Raw genomic sequence first — 18,485 nt, forward strand, 5'->3', positions numbered from 1 at the left:
TGGAAGAAAATATATATATATATATCCCTGGAATCTATAATGATCTCCTCACATGGTGACGGAAAGATAAAGCAAAGAGATGTTCGGGGTGGCGAGATGTGCGACCGGCTGCTTGGCAGTGGGACAGCTGAAAGGCTCAGAGCCCGGAGAGAAACAGTTTATAAATAGCTTAAAGGATGTGACCAAGGGGGCTTGGAATGGGATTTGTTTGGGATTGCAAAACGCTGAGTAAATAAGTAGACAGGCCAAGGAGGAAAAGGTTTGGTATGAATGCAAGACCTTCTAGCTCAGCCTTCCCCAGCCAGGTGGCCTCCAGATGGTTTGGACTACCACTCCCATCATCCCCAAACCAGCCATGGGGGGGCCATGACCTGGAAACAGCATCGGCTGAGTGGGAGTGGCTCGGTGGTAGGCCGCAAATTGTGTAGGGTGACCCTATGAAAAGGAGGACAGGGCTCTTGTATTGAAAAGGAAATTTCGGCAGGTGAAATGGAGAACCTGATGAAATTCCCTCTTCATCACAACAGTTAAAGCTACAGGAGCCCTGCCCTCTTTTAAATCTGGTCACTCTAGTATAGCTCCTGCAGCTTTAACTGCTGTGATGAAGAGGGAATTCCACCAGGTTCTTCATATATACAAATGATACCTGCTGATGGAAGGGTTCCAAGGAGTCTATGTGGTTGCCTAGCGATGGCAAAAAACACTCCAAGTCACCTAGTTGCATGGGGCGACTGCAGGCCAGAAGTTGCTAGGCAACCGCCACATCCTTCACCAGAGGTTGCTAGGCAACCGCCACATCCTTCACTGTCCCACCGCAAGAGGCCAGAATGGCCGGCCGGCCGGCCAGCCAGCCAAGGGCTGATCCTTGGCACCAGCAAAGCACACACAAAAACAGGAAGAAATTCCAAGGGTGCAAAGAAAACAAACAGAGTTTGGGGTTGTTTTGAGTTTAGGGTTTTTCCTTTGTTTTTGGTATTTCTTGAAGACGCGATGCATCCACCCATTGAGCAACAGGCTGCATTTCTGAAGGTACAACTTACGCAACAAGGTTCTAATCAAAAGCACAGCTAATATCATAGCACCGTGTTTCAATAAAAAACATTATATAACTATTGTAATGTAAAAAACGAACACTATGCACCTCTTGGACACAGTGGGACTTACTTCAGAGTAAATGTGGACAGCAATGTATGCCAGGATTCTATTTCCATTCCTTTAAAGTACTTGTCTTATCAGCTTAAAAATAACAGTTATATTTGATGTTCTGACCTCTTCCACCAAACACTTTTAATAGATGCTTTAAAAGATTAAGATGCCTCATAGTTTAAGGCGAAGCTTTAATGCATATTTTAAGACATTTGTGGTCTGGTGACTGTACTCTTTAAGTTCTCATCCAGGCATTGGCTGCTTGCAGTTTGTTGGCAAAGAAGCTAATGCCTTGCAAGACCTGAGGTGTGAGATATGGAGTAGTACAGGTTCAGCAAAGTTTATCTGAAAGAACATGCAGCCGTCAAGGCTTTGGGGGGAATTCAATGGCAGAGGAGCTGTCTTGTAAAACATTTTGCATGGATAAGACAGCAGGTTGGCAGAAAGTAAGTCAGAGGGATGAAATCCAGAGTTAGCTGGGAGGAAAGCAAGATAAAACAGGCGGAACAGCAGAGAGGAGAAGGGTGAAAGGGAGACATTTTGTTCATCTCCATCTTTCTGTGTCTTTCTACTCACCCACCCCCATCTGCTTCCAAACCATGCTACTCTGATGGAGAACAGCAACAGACATTCTTCTCCAAGAAAACATGTCAGACACAGTTAACCAGCAGGACTAGGCTTAATATCAGTCCTTTCCCCTATCCACCACCCACCCTAACACAAAACAGCAAAACTCTTTTTTAAAAAAAGAACTCATGGAAAAAATACATCAGAGCCAGGACAATCTGACAGCTGAGGAGATGTGGAGTTTTTGCCAACCCTTGTAAAACACGGAGCTCTTTCGAAGCCTAAAAATTGCAACAAGATGGTGAGAACGGCCATTTGCATTAGGGGCGTGGGCGATAGTTTAAAATGCGCATAGATTTACATATGTCAGAATATGCTAATGAGTAGTTGCTACCTATTTGTCCTCCACCTCAGAGCAGGAGGCAGTGCACACATTTGCAATTTTGAAAGTGTTGTGGGCACTCTTACAAAATGGCTGCCACAGGGCGGGGCTTGGCTGTTCATAAAAAGGCCGCCATGGTGGGCATTGGCCAGTCATAAAACACTAGTTTCCTAGAAGGCAAACTGGTGAGACGATAAGGAAAGTAAATTGGCCATGAACCGAAGTGCAAGGCAGAGAGGGGCAGGGGTCTGAGCTCCAATTGCCGCGTCACATAGAATCATAGAATAGTAGAGTTGGAAGGGGCCTATAAGGCCATCAAGTCCACCCACCCCACTTGATGCAGGAATCCACCCTAAAGCATCTCTGACAGATGGTTGTCCAGCTGCCTCTTGAATGCCTCTAGTGTGGGAGAGCCCACAACCTCCCTAGGTAACCAGTTCCATTGTCGTACTGCTCTAACAATCAGGAAGTTTTTCCTGATGTCCAGCTGGAATCTGGCTTCCTGTAACTTGAGCCCGTTATTCCGTGTCCTGCACTCTGGGAGGATCGAGAAGAGATCCTGGCCCTCCTCTGTGTGACAACCTTTCAAGTATTTGAAGAGCGCTCTCATGTCTCCCCTCGATCTTCTCTTCTCCAGACTAAACATGCCCAGTTCTTTCTGTCTCTCTTCATTCATAGGGCTTTGTTTCTTTGCCCCCTTCGACGCACAAGAGACTCATTTCATAGGAAGCAAACTGGGGCTGCGGAAAAAAAGCACACACAAACCCCAGGCGAAACACATCTCCTACGCCATCGCCGTCCTGGCTGCAGGGCTCCCTTTTCCTCAGCCTTTTCCTGTCCCCGTCCCTGGCCCGGTATCACAGCCTGACAGAGCTGGGCAACTACTAGGCCTCCTTGCTGTGTTCAGGGGTCCACCGACCAACGCCGTCTCAGCTGTGGCTTCGTGCCACCTCCATCCTGATGAGGCCTTACAACCAGTGGGAGCCCACCCTACCTTTAGGGGTGTGTCTGAGTAATCCCCTCTGCTCCCGTCTCTTGCTCCTCCACGTCACTGGCTGTGCCTTCACGTCCTCCTCCTACCCTTCATGTCCTCCTCCTACCCTTCACGTCCTCCTCCTACCCTTCACGTCCTCCTCCTACCCACTCGCCCCTAAGAGTGAAGGCCGGGCCTTCCTCGGGCCCAAGTTGTTCAAGAGCTCCCCAAAACCGGAGCCCGCTTTGCCTCCACCCCAGTCGAAAATGGCTGCAAGCCTTCGAACTGACACAGCCCCTATCCAGCTGGTTGTCATAAGAACTGTGATGTTAAGAGCCAGTGCCTGAGGCCATAGCTAGGCCTCAGGTGTATCCCTGGATCGTCCAGGGGTCAAACCTGTTCATCTAGGTGACACACATGTTAAGTATATGAAAAGAAATACTTGCTTAGTCATTAAAATTGTGTGTGTATGGCTATCTCAGGGTTAAACAGAGAAAGTCTATCTGTGGGCAATTACCTTGAGATAGAGGCTGTTCTGGGAACCTTGCCAAGATTCTAAGTTAGCCTCATCACAGCTGTATGTAATGTAGATAAGAATTGTGTAAGATGTGTATATAGTTTCTCACTTGTGTAAAATGGAACTGATCACTGCTCTCTGATCACTGCTCTCTGATCACTGCTCTCTGATCACTGCTTACTGATCACTGCTCTATGATCACTGCTCTCTGTGTATGCCTCAGTGTGCTGATCTGAACTGATCTGAATTGAACTGCACAGAAGCCTGAAGGAAATAAACCAGCTCTGCTGTGTAAGACCTGCGTGATGTGTGTTTGTTTCTGAGCACAAACAGAGTTCCAGAGAGGAGAAAAGTTCTGGCACAATAACCCAACAAAGGTTATGGGCCCAGTCCAGTCCAGGAAGCCTACGCCAGCCTAACCCAGGCAGAAGAACCAGAACTTGGTGGGAACGGTGCAGTATCAGAACCAGGAGTCTGCTAAAACAGAAGACTGTTGATGGAGGAAGACATCAAGCTAAAGCCAGTGCTGCAAAGTGAGGAATAATCTCAGTCGGCTGACTCTGAGGAGGACTCTGAGCAGGAGGACGGTGAGATACCAATTCCTAAAGCAGAGGAAATGGCAGGAGCTAATATGTCTGGTTTGCATCAATTGTTAGAAAAGCTGAATGACTCTAACTATGCATTATGGTCTTACAAAATGCAAATGTATCTGATTCAGGCTGAACTGTGGTATGTAGTCACAGAGGATCCACCAGATAGAGCAGATCCACAGAATGCTAAATGGTTTAAGGACGATGCAAAAGCAATGGCAGTTATTGCATTAGCTGTGGAAGACTCTCAAATTTCCTTCATTCAGTTTTTGAATACATCAAAAGAGTGCTGGAATGCGCTACAAGCTGTATATCAAAGAGAAACAGCGGGCAGTAAAGTAATTCTAACCCGGAAGCTGTATGGAATGAAGCTGAAACCAGGGGAGTCTATGTCAAACCATTTGAAAAGCATGAGAGAAATCTTCAATCAACTCAGGGCACGAGGGATGGAGTTTACAACTATACACCAAGTCTATGTGATTTTGTCAAGTCTTGATTCATCGTATGACGCGGTTGTCACCATGATGGAAAGTCAAGAGGAGAAAAATTTAACCCTCGAGTATGTAGCTGGAAAACTACTGGAAACCTATGAAAGAAGACAAGCTTCAAAACAACAGAGCCTTAAACTTCCTGTGGCTGAATTTCAACAAAGCCATAAAACTTCTGATGTGGTGGCTGCATTAAAGGCAAGGAAATGCTTTAACTGTGGTTCCACAGAACACTTAAGGCGGGATTGCAACAAGAAGAAAAAGCTGTTGACAGCAAAGTGGAGAGAAGAAAACAACATGAATGAAGCTGAATCAACAAAGAAGTGTCTTCTAGCAAGAATCAAAGAGACAATGAATCCTTGGTTTTTGGACTCTGGGGCTTCAATAAGTATGGCAAAAGACAAACTTTCATTTGTAACCTTGGAAACTTCTACTTCAGAGCAAAAGTGTGTTACCCTTGCAAATGGAACAAAAATCCAGATTTGTGGTGTGGGTAATGTATATTTTGATTGTCTGGGAGTTGAACTACAAAGTGTTTTATATGTACCAGAATTAGAAACAAACCTTCTAAGTGTGTTTCAGTTAACAGAAATGGGGTATGAGGTTTGTTTTACTGAAGAAAATTGTACTATAAAACAGGGAAACAAGGTGTGTGTGCAGGGAATAATGAAAGAATCTTTGTATGTGATTAATACTTGTACAGAAAATGAAGTTGTAGCCAGCAAAGTCACAACAAAAACAATAGCCAATTGCAAACCACACCAAGAGTGTATCCATTTAACTCATAAAAGATTTGGTCATGCTAACTATAAAACAATTTCTAAGATTCCAGAATTGTGTGAAGGGGTGAAAATCAAACCATGTTCTAACTATGTAGAATGTAATGTATGCAGTGAAACCAAGTGTCATAAGTCAAACATTCCAAAACATAGTGAGAGAACAACAAAAAGAATTTTTGAATTAATACATGCAGATCTTGCAGGTCCTTTTGAGACAAGTCAAGGAGGAAACAGATTTTTCTTGTCTATTGTTGATGATTACAGTAGATTTGGATTTGTGTATGTGTTAAAACAGAAGAGTGAAACTTTTGGAAAGTTTAAAGCCTTTGTTAAGTGGAGTAAAAATAGATTTAAAGAACCTATAGCTAATCTAAGAACAGACCGGGGAGGTGAATTTCTTAGCAACCAATTAAAAAAATTCCTCAGTGATGAGGGTATACAACATAACCTTACTGCTCCATATTCACCATTTCAAAATGGAGTTGCAGAAAGGAAAAACAGAACCTTGCAGAACATGTTAAGAGCTCTATTGAAAGAGTCAGGATTGTCTAATCTGTTCTGGGCAGAAGCTTTGTCCACATCAAATTATTTGTTAAACAGGCTTTACCACTCTGTACATGAAAAAACTCCATATGAAATGTTTTACAAAAGAAAACCTAGAGTGTCACATATAAGGGTTTTTGGAAGTAAATGTTTTGCTCATATTCAGAAAGAAAACAGACCAGGAAAACTAGCTCAGAGAGGTTTGGAATGTAAACTGTTGGGATATGATACACAAACAAAAGGCTATCGTTTGTGGTCTCCATATCACAAAAGTGTAATTGTGAGCAGAGATGTAGTTTTTCATGAACAAATGCAGGAAACAAAACAGTATGTAAGTTTGCCTGTAGAACAGAAAGCTGTAGAAACAGAAGAAATTCCTGAACAATCTCAGCAAGAGAGGGAGGGGGAAGAAACTGTAAAGGAGGAAACTATGCCTGTAACTATGCCAAGACGATCAGAAAGGGAACGCAAAGCTCCAATTCGTTATTCAGATGAATACCAAAGCAAACAGGTTTCTCATAGAGCTTTACTAATAGCCTATGAACCTACTTCATTTGAGGAAATTCAGGAAATGGAACCTACAGAAGCTCAGGGCTGGCATGAAGCAATGTCAGAGGAAATCAGAGCAATGGAAAAAAATGAAACGTGGGAGCTAGTACCTTTACCTGAAGGTCGTAAAGCCATTACCTGTAAATGGGTATTCAAAGTAAAACAAAATGAGAAAGGACAGGTGGAACGTATCAATGGTAAAACACAAAGAGATGCTTTTAAAGCTGGGTCTCAGATTGTAACACAATTTAAACAACATGCGCAAGAGGAGGACTGTTAAGTATATGAAAAGAAATACTTGCTTAGTCATTAAAATTGTGTGTGTATGGCTATCTCAGGGTTAAACAGAGAAAGTCTATCTGTGGGCAATTACCTTGAGATAGAGGCTGTTCTGGGAACCTTGCCAAGATTCTAAGTTAGCCTCATCACAGCTGTATGTAATGTAGATAAGAATTGTGTAAGATGTGTATATAGTTTCTCACTTGTGTAAAATGGAACTGATCACTGCTCTCTGATCACTGCTTACTGATCACTGCTCTCTGATCACTGCTTACTGATCACTGCTCTCTGATCACTGCTCTCTGTGTATGCCTCAGTGTGCTGATCTGAACTGATCTGAATTGAACTGCACAGAAGCCTGAAGGAAATAAACCAGCTCTGCTGTGTAAGACCTGCGTGATGTGTGTTTGTTTCTGAGCACAAACAGAGTTCCAGAGAGGAGAAAAGTTCTGGCACAATAACCCAACAACACAGGGGATCCAGGGCTCAGGCAGGGGCGAACCCTGGATGATCCCAGGATAAACCTTCGGTCTAACTGTGGCCTGAGTTTGTTTCTACCCCCTTCCTCTCATCCCCTTTTTCTTTTCTGCTGTCTTTTAGATCATGAGCTCAAAGGGAGGGACTGTCTTGAGTTTTAATTGTTCTGTAAGCTTTTTCATTTGCAGGGCAGAGTCAAATTGCTTTAAGCCAGCCTTCCTCAACCTGGGGCGCTCCAGATGTGTTGGACTGCACCTCCCAGAATGCCCCAGCCAGCCGAGCTGGCTGGGGCATTCTGGGAGTTGTAGTCCAACACATCTGGAGCACCCCAGGTTGAGGAAGGCTGATTTAAGCAAACAAACAACGAAACAGTCAAAGCATCAGTCTAGCAGTAGCCAAGAAACTTTTTCAGCACCTCTAGGGAAATTCCACTTATATCTTAACAAGCAGGGTGCTAAAATTCAGGTGGCCAAAGGCGACTAATTTCTTTTGTTTACAGGACTGAAAGGAAGTACACCTTCTCTCCCTGGTCTGCCCCATTTCCCATTCCTCTTCTCATTCTCTCCAGTCCTTCTCCTCCTTCTCCTCCATCTCTCTTTCTTTCTCTCTGTCACTTTCCCCATCTTTGCTGGCTTAGGGAAAGCATTGTAAAATCCCAGAGAAAGCTAGCCGTCATGTGGCGAGTTGCCCAGGTGCCAACTGGCCTCTCCATCTGCCAAAGCAGCCCTGGCCAGAGAAATCCAGAGCAGCCTCTTTTGTCAACAAACGGGGCCGCTTGTAAGAAACGTCATAAATCAGTTCGCGGCACTGCGACACGCTATGATGATCAAGGGCTTGCAAACTCTGCCCTAAAAGATGTCCAGTTCTTGCCCCAAGATTCCCCATAGTTTAACATTCAAAAAATGTTAAGGTGGAGCATGTTCAGAAGAGGGCAACCAGGATGCTCAGAGGTCTAGAAACAAAGCCCTATGAAGAGAGACTGAAAGAACTGGGCCTGTTTAGCCTGGAGAAGAGAAAATCGAGGGGAGACATGAGAGCACTCTTCAAATACTTAAAAGGTTGTCACACAGAGGAGGGCCAGGATCTCTTCTCGATCCTCCCAGAGTGCAGGACACGGAATAACGGGCTCAAGTTAAAGGAAGCCAGATTCCAGCTGGACATCAGGAAAAACTTCCTGACTGTTAGAGCAGTGCGACGGTGGAATCAGTTACCTAGGGAGCTTGTGGGCTCTCCCACACTCGAGGCATTCAACAGGCAGCTGGACAACCACCTGTCAGGGATGCTTTAGGGTGGATTCCTGCATGGAGAAGGGGGTTGGACTCGATGGCCTTGTAGGCCCCTTCCAACTCTGCTATTCTATGATTCTATGATTCTATGAAAGCTGGATTTTGACCCCTGCGTGAATTAAGGGGGGGGATTTATTTCATTTATATCCTGCCTTTTTTCATCTTGCAAGGATCTCAAGGTGGCTCATATGATCTCCCCCTTCTCCACTTTATCCTCACAACAACCCTGTGAGGTAGGTTAGGCAGAGAGTCAGTGACTGGTCCAAAGTCACCCAGTGAGCTTCCATGGCCAAGTGGGGACTAGAACCCGGAACTCCCGACTCCCAGTCCAACATTCTAACCGCCACTACAGCCCCCAGTGTCCCCCCAACCAGCTTCTGTTGCTCCTCCTCCTCCTCCTCTTTCCCACCACTGTTCCAACCTGCTTGCTTGCCAGGCAGAGAGCAAAGGTGCCCGGAGGCCATAGCATCTCACCTCCACCAGCGTCTGGGCTGGAGCAAGAGGCAGCAGGTGAACAAGCAGGTTGCAATGAGGAAGAGGAGGAGTGAGCCCAGGGGGCTTTTTTTTTTCAGTGGGCCCCTGTTGGGGTATGGGCCCTTTGCAAGGGCCCAACTATGCCTAGCCTTGACACCAGCCCTGCCTGAATCAGTCAGCTGCGTGCCTTGCAAAGGCCTCCGGCTGCCTCAATAGAAAGCAATACACACAGGAGACCAGATACAGGGATATTTTTGGCCACTTAAACACACACACAACCTCCAAGCCAAGAGCTGGGGGGGGTGGGGGTGTTGGGCCGAGGCAGCTCTCTTCCAAGCTGACCTGGGGTATTGGCCAGACTCTCCTAAAACCAGCCGTTTTGCTCCCCTCTGGTGGGTTCCTATTTCGGGCACAAGGCGGGTTGGGAATCTGGGCTCACAGCGATTCTCAGATTCCAGCGAGGGCCCTGGGAGACTGAGCGCTCGGTTGCCGGGGGAAGGAGGGTGTGCGTGAGGAATTCCTGGGCACGGAAACTTTTCCAGTACGCAAACGGACAGAGCCCAAAGGTGGGGCTTCGGGGTATTTGTCTCAAGCTGGGCTCCGTCTCCGAAAACCTCTTCCCAGTCAGACCACACGAGCCTGGGATGCTGACAGCCCCGGCACAGATGAGCATGCTTCAGAGCATGTGCAGAGTGCCTGTTACCAAGCATTAACCAGCCAGTCACTTAGGCTGCAAGCACTAGAGAGCAAGCCCTGCTTCTAAGTAAGAATGTGCAGCACGACGGCGCTGCCACCCTCTTCTTTTAGAAATGCAGCCCACGCCTTCATCCAAACGCTGGGAGGCAGCGAAAATATAACAACAGACTCAGTGATGGACAGTTTGTTGCCCCGTTAACGGGTACCCCCCAAAAAAATCTGTCCTGGGCAAAAGGCCACTTTGCTTTGTTCCACGGTGGGGCCTGGCCCTGATCCGCCGGCACTCCCACTACCGTTGCCTTGCAATGAAGAGGACAGAAATCGGCAGGCCTGTGCTGAGCCTGGAACTGAGCCCCCAATAAAGGCCACTGTGGGGGAGCCAGGGAGGGAGGGGGAGGAGGAGGAAGGGATGAAGAAGGGGGGAAGGGGGAGCACAGCGTGTCGAAAGCTGGTGGCCTTTTATGGCGTTTCGCAAGGTCCCAGCAGAGCGGCAACACATCATGCAAGCCCGGCAGTAGCATGCACAGAACTGGAACTCTCTGGGAAGAAGGGGGTGTGGATGGCCGGGGGGGGGGGGGCGGTTGGGGGATGGGTTGTGCCATCTTGTCCACAAAAGGCAGCGTGCACCGCCAAGGGGTGGAGATTTGGGGCTTGTTTTGCTGTGGCGGCAGGCAGCCCTGTCGAAGGGGAAGCTGCCAGAACAGTTGACAGAGCTTCTCTCTCTTTCTCTCCCTCTCTGCCTTTTCTGCTGCAGTGAACACAGAACTTGCTGGAGACGCCGAGAGAACCGTGGTCGCTTAAAGCAACCGGTGCCGTATTCCTCGCTTGCAAAGGGGGCAGGCGGCCTTTCAGCGGGCTCCCTTGGCCGCTCCAGAGATTTATTTATTTATTTCCACCCCACAGCCAAAGCTCTCTGGGCAGTTTACAAAAGCTAAAAACAGTAAACATTAAAAAAAATATACAACGTTTAAAAACCATCAGAGACATCAGCAATGCCAGATTTGAGCTTTTAAAGCTCCCCAGTCAGGACTTCCCGCACCGTTCATCTCCAAGGGGTTCTTATTTATATGACCATAAAATGTCGATCCCCAGGACGTGGCTCAGTGCCAGGGCTCAGACCTCTGGGATCGGCAAAACTGCGATAACAAGAGTACATCCAAGCATGTGCAAAGTGCTTCTATCGCTGTTCAATAACTACAGCCTCCCACCCCCACCCCAAATCTGGAGTTAGGGAAGAGGGTTATTCTAGGCATATTTGAACTGTTAAGATTAAGCACTGGATATCATGAACATTTTCATTTTTCACAAACGCACGCCGCTGAAGTGACAACAGGAAATTAGGTTGGCCAGGCCTAGTTAATTCTTGCTGGTGCATCACTGCGTTTTCCCGTTCTTTCTACCTAGGAGTGTTCACAATATTCATAAGAAACGATCTCCATTCCAGAATTAAGCCCTTATTCACTCAATAAGACAAATGTGGTTTTATTTGGGCCCCTCCTCTAACTTACATTATTGGGGTGGGTGGGTTTTAAATTAAAAAAAAAAAGACCATATCCCGCCGCCCCATCCCACCACTTCAAAGCCAGTCTTTCCAGCTAGCCCCATTGTCTCTGGAGAGGCCACCAGTGAGGGAGGAAGCAGCAGCCAGGCACCTCTCCACCGTGCCTGGGTCCAGCTCCAGCTGAGAGCCCCCTCCCTCCTGCTACCAACTGTGTCTGGAGAGGCCACCAGTGAGGGAGGAAACAGCAGCCAGGCACTTCTCCATCATGCCTGGGTCCAGCTCCAGCTGAGAGCCCCCTCCCTCCTGCTACCAACTGTCTCTGCAGAGGCCACCAGTGAGGGAGGAAGCAGCAGCCAGGCACCTCTCCATCCTGCCTGGGTCCAGCTCCAGCTGAGAGCCCCCCCCTCCTGCTACCAACTGTCACTGCAGAGGCCACCAGTGAGGGAGGAAGCAGCAGCCAGGCACCTCTCCATCCTGCCTGGGTCCAGCTCCAGCTGAGAGCCCCCTCCCTCCTGCTGTCAACTGTAACTGCTGAACTTTGCAACTAAGATTGTAGTGCCTGAATTTGCTTTCCTTTTCCCCCCTCCTCCTCCTCCCTCCCAGTCCCCTTTCCTTTTGTGTCATGTCTTTTAGATTGTAAGCCTGTGGGCTGGGACTGTCAAGAAATACTTTTGTAAGCCGCCGTGAGAGCCTTTTTGGGCTGAATGGCAGCATAAAAAACCTTAAATAAATAAATAAATAAATAAACCTCCTTGTTTGTCGTTATTCATGGCTGTTCAAGGCTTGTTGCGCCTCACCCCAGCAACAGCTAGAACGTAGCAAACAAGCCGTCTCTTTCTAGGTGAATAAATAGTTGGGCTTTCTTAGTTCCTAACAACACTGGACATGCTGATGCCAGCAGACAGATTTCCTCAGGAGCATAGCGCAAGGAGGGTTCAGCCTCCCACTCCTCTGGCAAGAACAACTCTGCAAACAGGATCCACAATGAAGCTAAAGGGAAGCGAGGGTGTGAACAGAGACAGTGCCCCAGGGCCTCCTCAAGGGCCTAAAAAGGGGGCACACAGAGCTGCAAAAACCAATGCCAAAAACCCAGGTTTCCAGGCCTCATGATCTAGACAACAAGAACTTTCAACGTCCGTTTGGAAGCAGAACAGCGAAAAGATCATTCAGAATTGCACATACTCCCACCTCCAGCCTGTCAATCTCACCTGATCTACATCTTCTTCTTTTTAAATGTCCCCTACAGAGATTGGGGGGGGGGGGAGGGAAAGAGAGAGGGCTTTTTGTAACCCTGGATGGCAAAAAGGCAATTCCATCACAGATTGTAGACAGAGCAGGCATTTAAAGGTGACTGGGCCTGGAAGGGTTTATTGGTGCAATTTCTTGATCAATCTTTTATCCAATAACACTCCACCGCCACCACCTTGCCTTAAGCCAGGCTTGTAAACAGGCAGTCAAAGAAAGAAAGAAGCTCAACCAGGCAGGCAAACCTCATCGGCTCTATGAGAGCTTTTCCTTTTGAGCTGTCAACATGCCAAAATGAATGTAGGTACCCTGGAACAAACAAAACTTGTTTGGAGGCAAGCAACTTTAGCGGACTTGATTTGCAAGGTTGCAGAATGGGACGTAGCTGACTAGCCTGGCAACACTCCTACACAACGGTCAAGGGTTGGGGTTTCCCAAAGTTTGGGACACTGCAGGTCTGGAGATGAGATGACAGTATTAAGGGTGGGGGGTGGGAGAGAAGGTCAGGGGAGTGAAAGAGCTGGGAGTGTGCAAAAACTAACCAGGTTTCTAAATTGGGAAGGAATAAAAAAGACCTACTCAGTTTCGATTGAAAGGGGTGGGCGTGCCATTTCCTAAAGTTTAGGAAATGCCAATTCACAGCCAGATCCAAGGCATAACTACTCAGACGTAAGTCTTCCTTCCCCAAGGAGCCTGCATAAGACTGCAATCCCTTGAGTCTTATGGAAACAAAGCCCTATGAAGAGGGACTGAAAGAACTGGGCATGTTTAGCCTGGAGAAGAGAAGATGGAGGGGAGACATGAGAGCACTCTTCAAATACTTAAAAGGTTGTCCCACAGAGGAGGGCCAGGATCTCTTCTCGATCCTCCCAGAGTGCAGGACACGGAATAACGGGCTCAAGTTAAAGGAAGCCAGATTCCAGCTGGACATCAGGAAAAACTTCCTGACCGTTAGAGCAGTACAACAATAGAACCAGTGACCTAGGGAGGTTGTGGGGTCTCCCACACTGTAGGCCTTCAAGAGGAAGCTGGACAACCATCTGTCTGGGATGTTTTAGGGTGGATTCCTGCATTGAGCAGGGGGTTGGACTCGATGGCCTTGTAGGCCCCTTCCAACTCTGCTATTGTACGATTCTATGAGTACTTCACTGGGGAAGGAGCAATCTTAGATAACCCAAACCTGGACCTTTTATTGAGGGTCTCAAACAGACCATCTCTCTTGCAAGTGGAATGGTGCCCTGCATATTTCCCAAGGAAGGCAGCCTGTGCCTGTCTTTTCAAGCTGAGAGTTGATGGTTAACCTTTAAATAATATTCCACACCAAGGCACACATGTTGAGAAAGGAGTAGGTGTGTGTGTGTGTGTGTGTGTGTGTGTTCGTGGGTGTGTGGTGAGGTGATGGTAGGGACATGTGTTGTGTTTGGATAAGACAACTGATTAATAATAAAGTTGTCAAAATGACATTTAGTACTCCGCTTTAGGATGGGTACTATAAATGTTCACATTTGTCCACCCAGCTTCACAGCATCTGTAGCAAAGTCTTCCTTTGACAACCAGAATCTTTGCCACCACTTCTGCAAGCTAATAAGCCCGGGGACTCCTGGAAACAGAAGCAGTCCTGGATGAAGGCAACAGATCCAGATCCCAGCCAAGACCTTTGCTAGGTGGCCCCTTCTCCGTGAAATAGGAACATCAAGAGTCCTTATCACAAAACCGTCCACTGGGTGACTTTATGGGACTAAAAACAAATCCATGGAGGAGCAGTCTATCAACGGCTAGTAGTCATGGCCTACCTTGTCAGGTTGTCGTACGATTGCGGAGATAATGGATGTGAACAAAATGCTAGATAAAATACAAGTGCAACGGAAGAGAGGGGGTGGCTCAAATTGCAGAGGTAGAGGGCAACCCCAGGAAACCCAGAATTTATCTAACACACCAGGGTAAGGGGATCTTGCAAACTCCCGCATGACTAGTTGTAACAGCTAGCTGTGCCTAAGTAAGTACTCACTCTCTCTCTCTCTCTCTCTCTCTCTCTCTCTCTCTCTCTCTCTCTCTCTCTCGGGCACATCAACAGCCTGAAAAGAAGGGATGGGGTGCAAGAAAGAGAAAAACCTCAGCCGCCTTTCTCTCTTCCAGGCTCTTCTCTGCCTGGCTGCGGGTGGGCACAGGCCAGCGGCTGCTCACAAGCCCGGAGGCGGACTCACCCCACTGCAGGAACTCCATGATGTACTTCTCCTGGGCCAGGGGCGAGGTGCTGAGCTCGTGGTGCACGCACAGCAGCAGGTCCACGAGGGTCTCCACGGCCACGGCCCCGCGCTCCAGCCCCAGCGCTTCCATCTGGAGCCGCACCTCGGCCGCCAGGGCGGGGGTCGCTCCGGGGGCCGCCGCCGCCGCCGCATCCAGCGACGGCCTGCCGCCGCCGTCGGGGCCTATGCCAGCCGGGCGGCCCCCTGCCCCATGGAGGCCGCGGGCATCTTCCTCCTGGGCGATCAACCCGGCTGCTTGAAGTCCACGGGCTGCTCCAGAGTGGGGGCGAGGGCCGAGGGGGTCCCGCGGGCCGGCGAGAGGAGGCCTTTCACGCCCGCGCGGGCCCGCAGGTCATGCCCAGGCGGCTCCGCATCGAAGCCCCCCGCCCCGGGGCTCAGCGCGGTCCTCGGCGGCTCCCGCGCGCACGTGCGCCCCGAGTCCCTCCCGCGCCTCTGCCCCGCGGCGCCGAACTTCTCCCCGCGCGCGCCGGGCGCAAACTTTCCTCCCCGGTCCCGCTGCGGCGCCCCCGCCTCCCCTACCCGCGCCTCCTGCCGGCGCCGGAGGAGCCTCGCGCGCTCCGACGTGCCCCGGGCCGCTGCGAACACGCGGCTCTGCGCCTTCGCCTGCCCTCGCGCGCCTCGACTGAGTTCCGCGCGCATCCAGCACAGCCCTTTTGTCCGGGCTCCGCGGTTGCGCTCCTGGGGGAAGCACCAGCACTCCTCCCCTTCCTCCGCTCCCCCCTCTCCCCCTCCCTCCCCCTCCGCCTGCCAGCCCAAGCGGCCCCCTCCCCACCCCCTGCTGAAGCCCCAGCCTGGCCTCTCCGCCCGCCCCGCCGTGCCAGGGCCTGGACAGCCGCGGGCGCAAACAACCCCATGCCCATTTAAAGGTCCCAGGAATGGAGTCCGAGGCCAAGGGGCTGGCCTCCTCGTTAACCCCTTCGCTCCCTTGCGGGTCTGGGCCAGAAGAAGCCCCGCGGGCCGTCGAGGGCCAGCTCTGCAGCTGCTGGGGCGCGCGAGGGGGGCTTTGGCGCCGCTCAGCAACTCAAGGGCCTCATCTGCACCAAGCAGGATATCGCACTATGGAAGCGGTGTATAAGAGGCAGGAGCCGCACACGACTGCTTTACAGCGGTATTGAAGGGCACTGCCAACTCTTGGGGCCCACCGACACAGACCATATGCCGCTTTCATAGTGCTGTGGTGTGGCGCCTGCTGTACAGAGTAAAACAATAAAATAGCAAGACCCTGCCGCATAGGCTTACATTCTAATAAAATCATAATAAAACAATAAGGAGGGGGAGAGAATGCAAACAGGCACTGGGTAGGGTAAACAGGCACAGGGTAGGGTAAAACTAGCAGTATAAAGTCAGAACAAAATCAAGTTTTAAAAGCTTTAGGAAAAAGAAAAGTTTTTAGCTGAGCTTTAAAAGGTGCGATTGAACTTGTAGTTCTCAAATGTTCTGGAAGAGCGTTCCAGGCATAAGGGGCAGCAGAAGAAAATGGACGAAGCCGAGCAAGGGAAGTAGAGGCCCTTGGGCAGGTGAGAAACACGGCATCAGAGGAGCGAAGAGCACGAGCGGGGGAATAGTGTGAGAGGAGAGAGGAGTTATATACCGCTTTCATCGTTCAATATCCTGCTTGGTGTAGATTAGGTTATGTCCTCCTGGGCAGGATCTAGACTACTGCTTATAACAGTTTATAATGGTTTTGACAACTGTTCAGGCCCAGGACACATTGCATATACCGTTTTCAACCCGTTTTTAAAGTGTTGTCTCTTGCTTGGTGTAGATCTGCTCCTGGCTCCCCGGGGCTAATTCATGGCGAATAATGCACAGCGTGCCTCTTGCTTCTGGGCTCCCAACACCTGCACCCTAACCCCACCCCCTGCGCTGAAATCAGGGCGACCGGCCCAACCAGCCTTGTTTACTCGGGGTTCGCTCCCATCCATGTCAGCAGGATTGCCTTCCCAAACAAACAGGTGTAAGGTTTTGTGGCATCAAAACACAGTGGAAAGTTAATGGCAAGCGTCCAGACATCCCCCAACAGGTCCGGGGGGGGGGGACGGGACGGACTACAACCCTCCATCCCCCCCCAGCTGGTACGGCCTGTGATGGGGGTTGTATTCGGACACATCTGGAGGTGGGCACTTGGAGGAGGCGGTGAGAGCCACCCACCGCAGAAACAGCAACAATGGGTTAACGTCTCACATTACAAAAGGTTAGCTGGTGAAGGGCCTTGAATATTCATCACCCCAAGTAATGACTGAAATTCATAGGGGAAAGGGATCACTCTTGCAAACTGGAATGCCACAGCCCGTGAAGGGACAAGTAGGCTTTCAAAAGCCAGGAGGCTGAAAGGGAAAACATAGAAAGTTGAAATGATGATCAAGGGTGAATCATAGATATATAGATATATTGTGATTGGAAAGATGCCATCTCAGAATCCCTGTGCATTGCACCTGTATGCAACCTACAGGTGAAATGCATTCCAAACGTGCCTCTGAGCACGTACAGTGGAGGCCCAGCCTTGTCACCAGTTAAAAACAACAGCTTTCTTATAAGCACCTGGGGAGTCACCAAGGATTGGGGGGGGGGGGGCTGGAGTGCCTCTCAATTTAGATATGAAACATTGCCATGGTATGAACTACAAACAAACTTGCCAAAGATGGTCCAAACCTTGAGGAAAACCAGGGACGGGCAGAAAGAGGTGCAGCTGCAAAAAGAAATAAAATAACCAGGGAGGAACCTCGGATATCTTGGAATGCTCAGCCAAACCCAGCGCCTGTCCTCCTCCTGGGCCTTCAGAGAAATGGGGGATTGGGCCCATGTTCATGGATTGGGCCCTCCTGAAGCACTGTGGGGGGGGGGGCACAGACTCTGCTGCATGGATGCCCACCCCACATCCTCACTGTCCTTCTGGCCGCTCTCCACCGAGCTAAGTTTAGAACAACAGAGGCATTCCATGAGCCAGGAGTTTTGGCTGCCAGGGGACGGCTTGTGCTGGCTCCCGCCTCCTCCCCTCCACCCCAGCATTTGCTTAATTTATATCCCTCGCCTTCTTCTAGCTACTTGATTTGTTCTAACGCAGTACTTCGCAAACCTTCTTCCCTTGGAGGAGGGGAGCCCTTTCCATATGTCTGCAGCCGAGTAGGAGGGGAGGGGCAAAGATAACAAACAGTGATTCCCCTCCCCAGCAGTGGCCCGGCTATCTGGGGCGGGGGGGGGAGCAGCGTGGTGGTGAAGGAGGAGAATGTTCACTTGGGCCCATAGGTGGGTGATAGCAGGGGAATCTATCAAAGTCAATAGGTGTGGCGTAGTGGAACCAGAGCTCTGAGGGATGCAGTTCCAGCACCTTTTTCTTAGCAGCGAGATTGACAGGACCTGCCATCCCGCTCAGAATTCCCTGATCCCTCTTCAATTAGCTGCAATTGTCACAGGAACTGGGGCAGGGGTGGCAGCGAATTTTTAACCCAGTTCACATATCACAGTGGCAAATCGTGGATTATTTAACCCACAATAGTGAGATTTGCACTGCCTGAGAGCCGCTTCCGGTTTCTGTAAACAACCTCTGATCTAGGCTTCAGAGGTTATCAATGAGATGTGCGAACCCAGGCCAATGGCTTCTTTGGGGGGGGGCTAAACAACCCAGCAGTTAACCTATGGTTTGTTCTAGGGTTAACCGCTGGATTTAGCCCTTAAACAACCCAGGTTTGCATGTCACACTGACAACCTCCAACCACACTGATTACA

At 49.5% G+C, this 18,485-nt stretch overlaps 1 protein-coding gene across 2 annotated transcripts in view; it reads right to left on the reverse strand.

The window, feature by feature from the left end:
• The window catches only part of DMPK (DM1 protein kinase), a 399,930-nt gene extending 385,121 nt beyond the window's left edge, over positions 1-14,809 (reverse strand). For both annotated transcript variants that reach the window (XM_063140049.1, XM_063140050.1), the window contains exon 1: positions 14,697-14,809. In XM_063140049.1, the coding sequence (XP_062996119.1) occupies positions 14,697-14,715 (19 nt within the window). In that variant the 5' untranslated portion in view covers positions 14,716-14,809. The remainder of the gene's footprint in view (positions 1-14,696) is intronic.
• Positions 14,810-18,485: the final 3,676 nt, after the last annotated feature.

The sequence above is a fragment of the Elgaria multicarinata genome, chromosome 13 (genome assembly GCF_023053635.1).
Source record: "Elgaria multicarinata webbii isolate HBS135686 ecotype San Diego chromosome 13, rElgMul1.1.pri, whole genome shotgun sequence".
Classification (NCBI taxonomy): domain Eukaryota; kingdom Metazoa; phylum Chordata; class Lepidosauria; order Squamata; family Anguidae; genus Elgaria; species Elgaria multicarinata.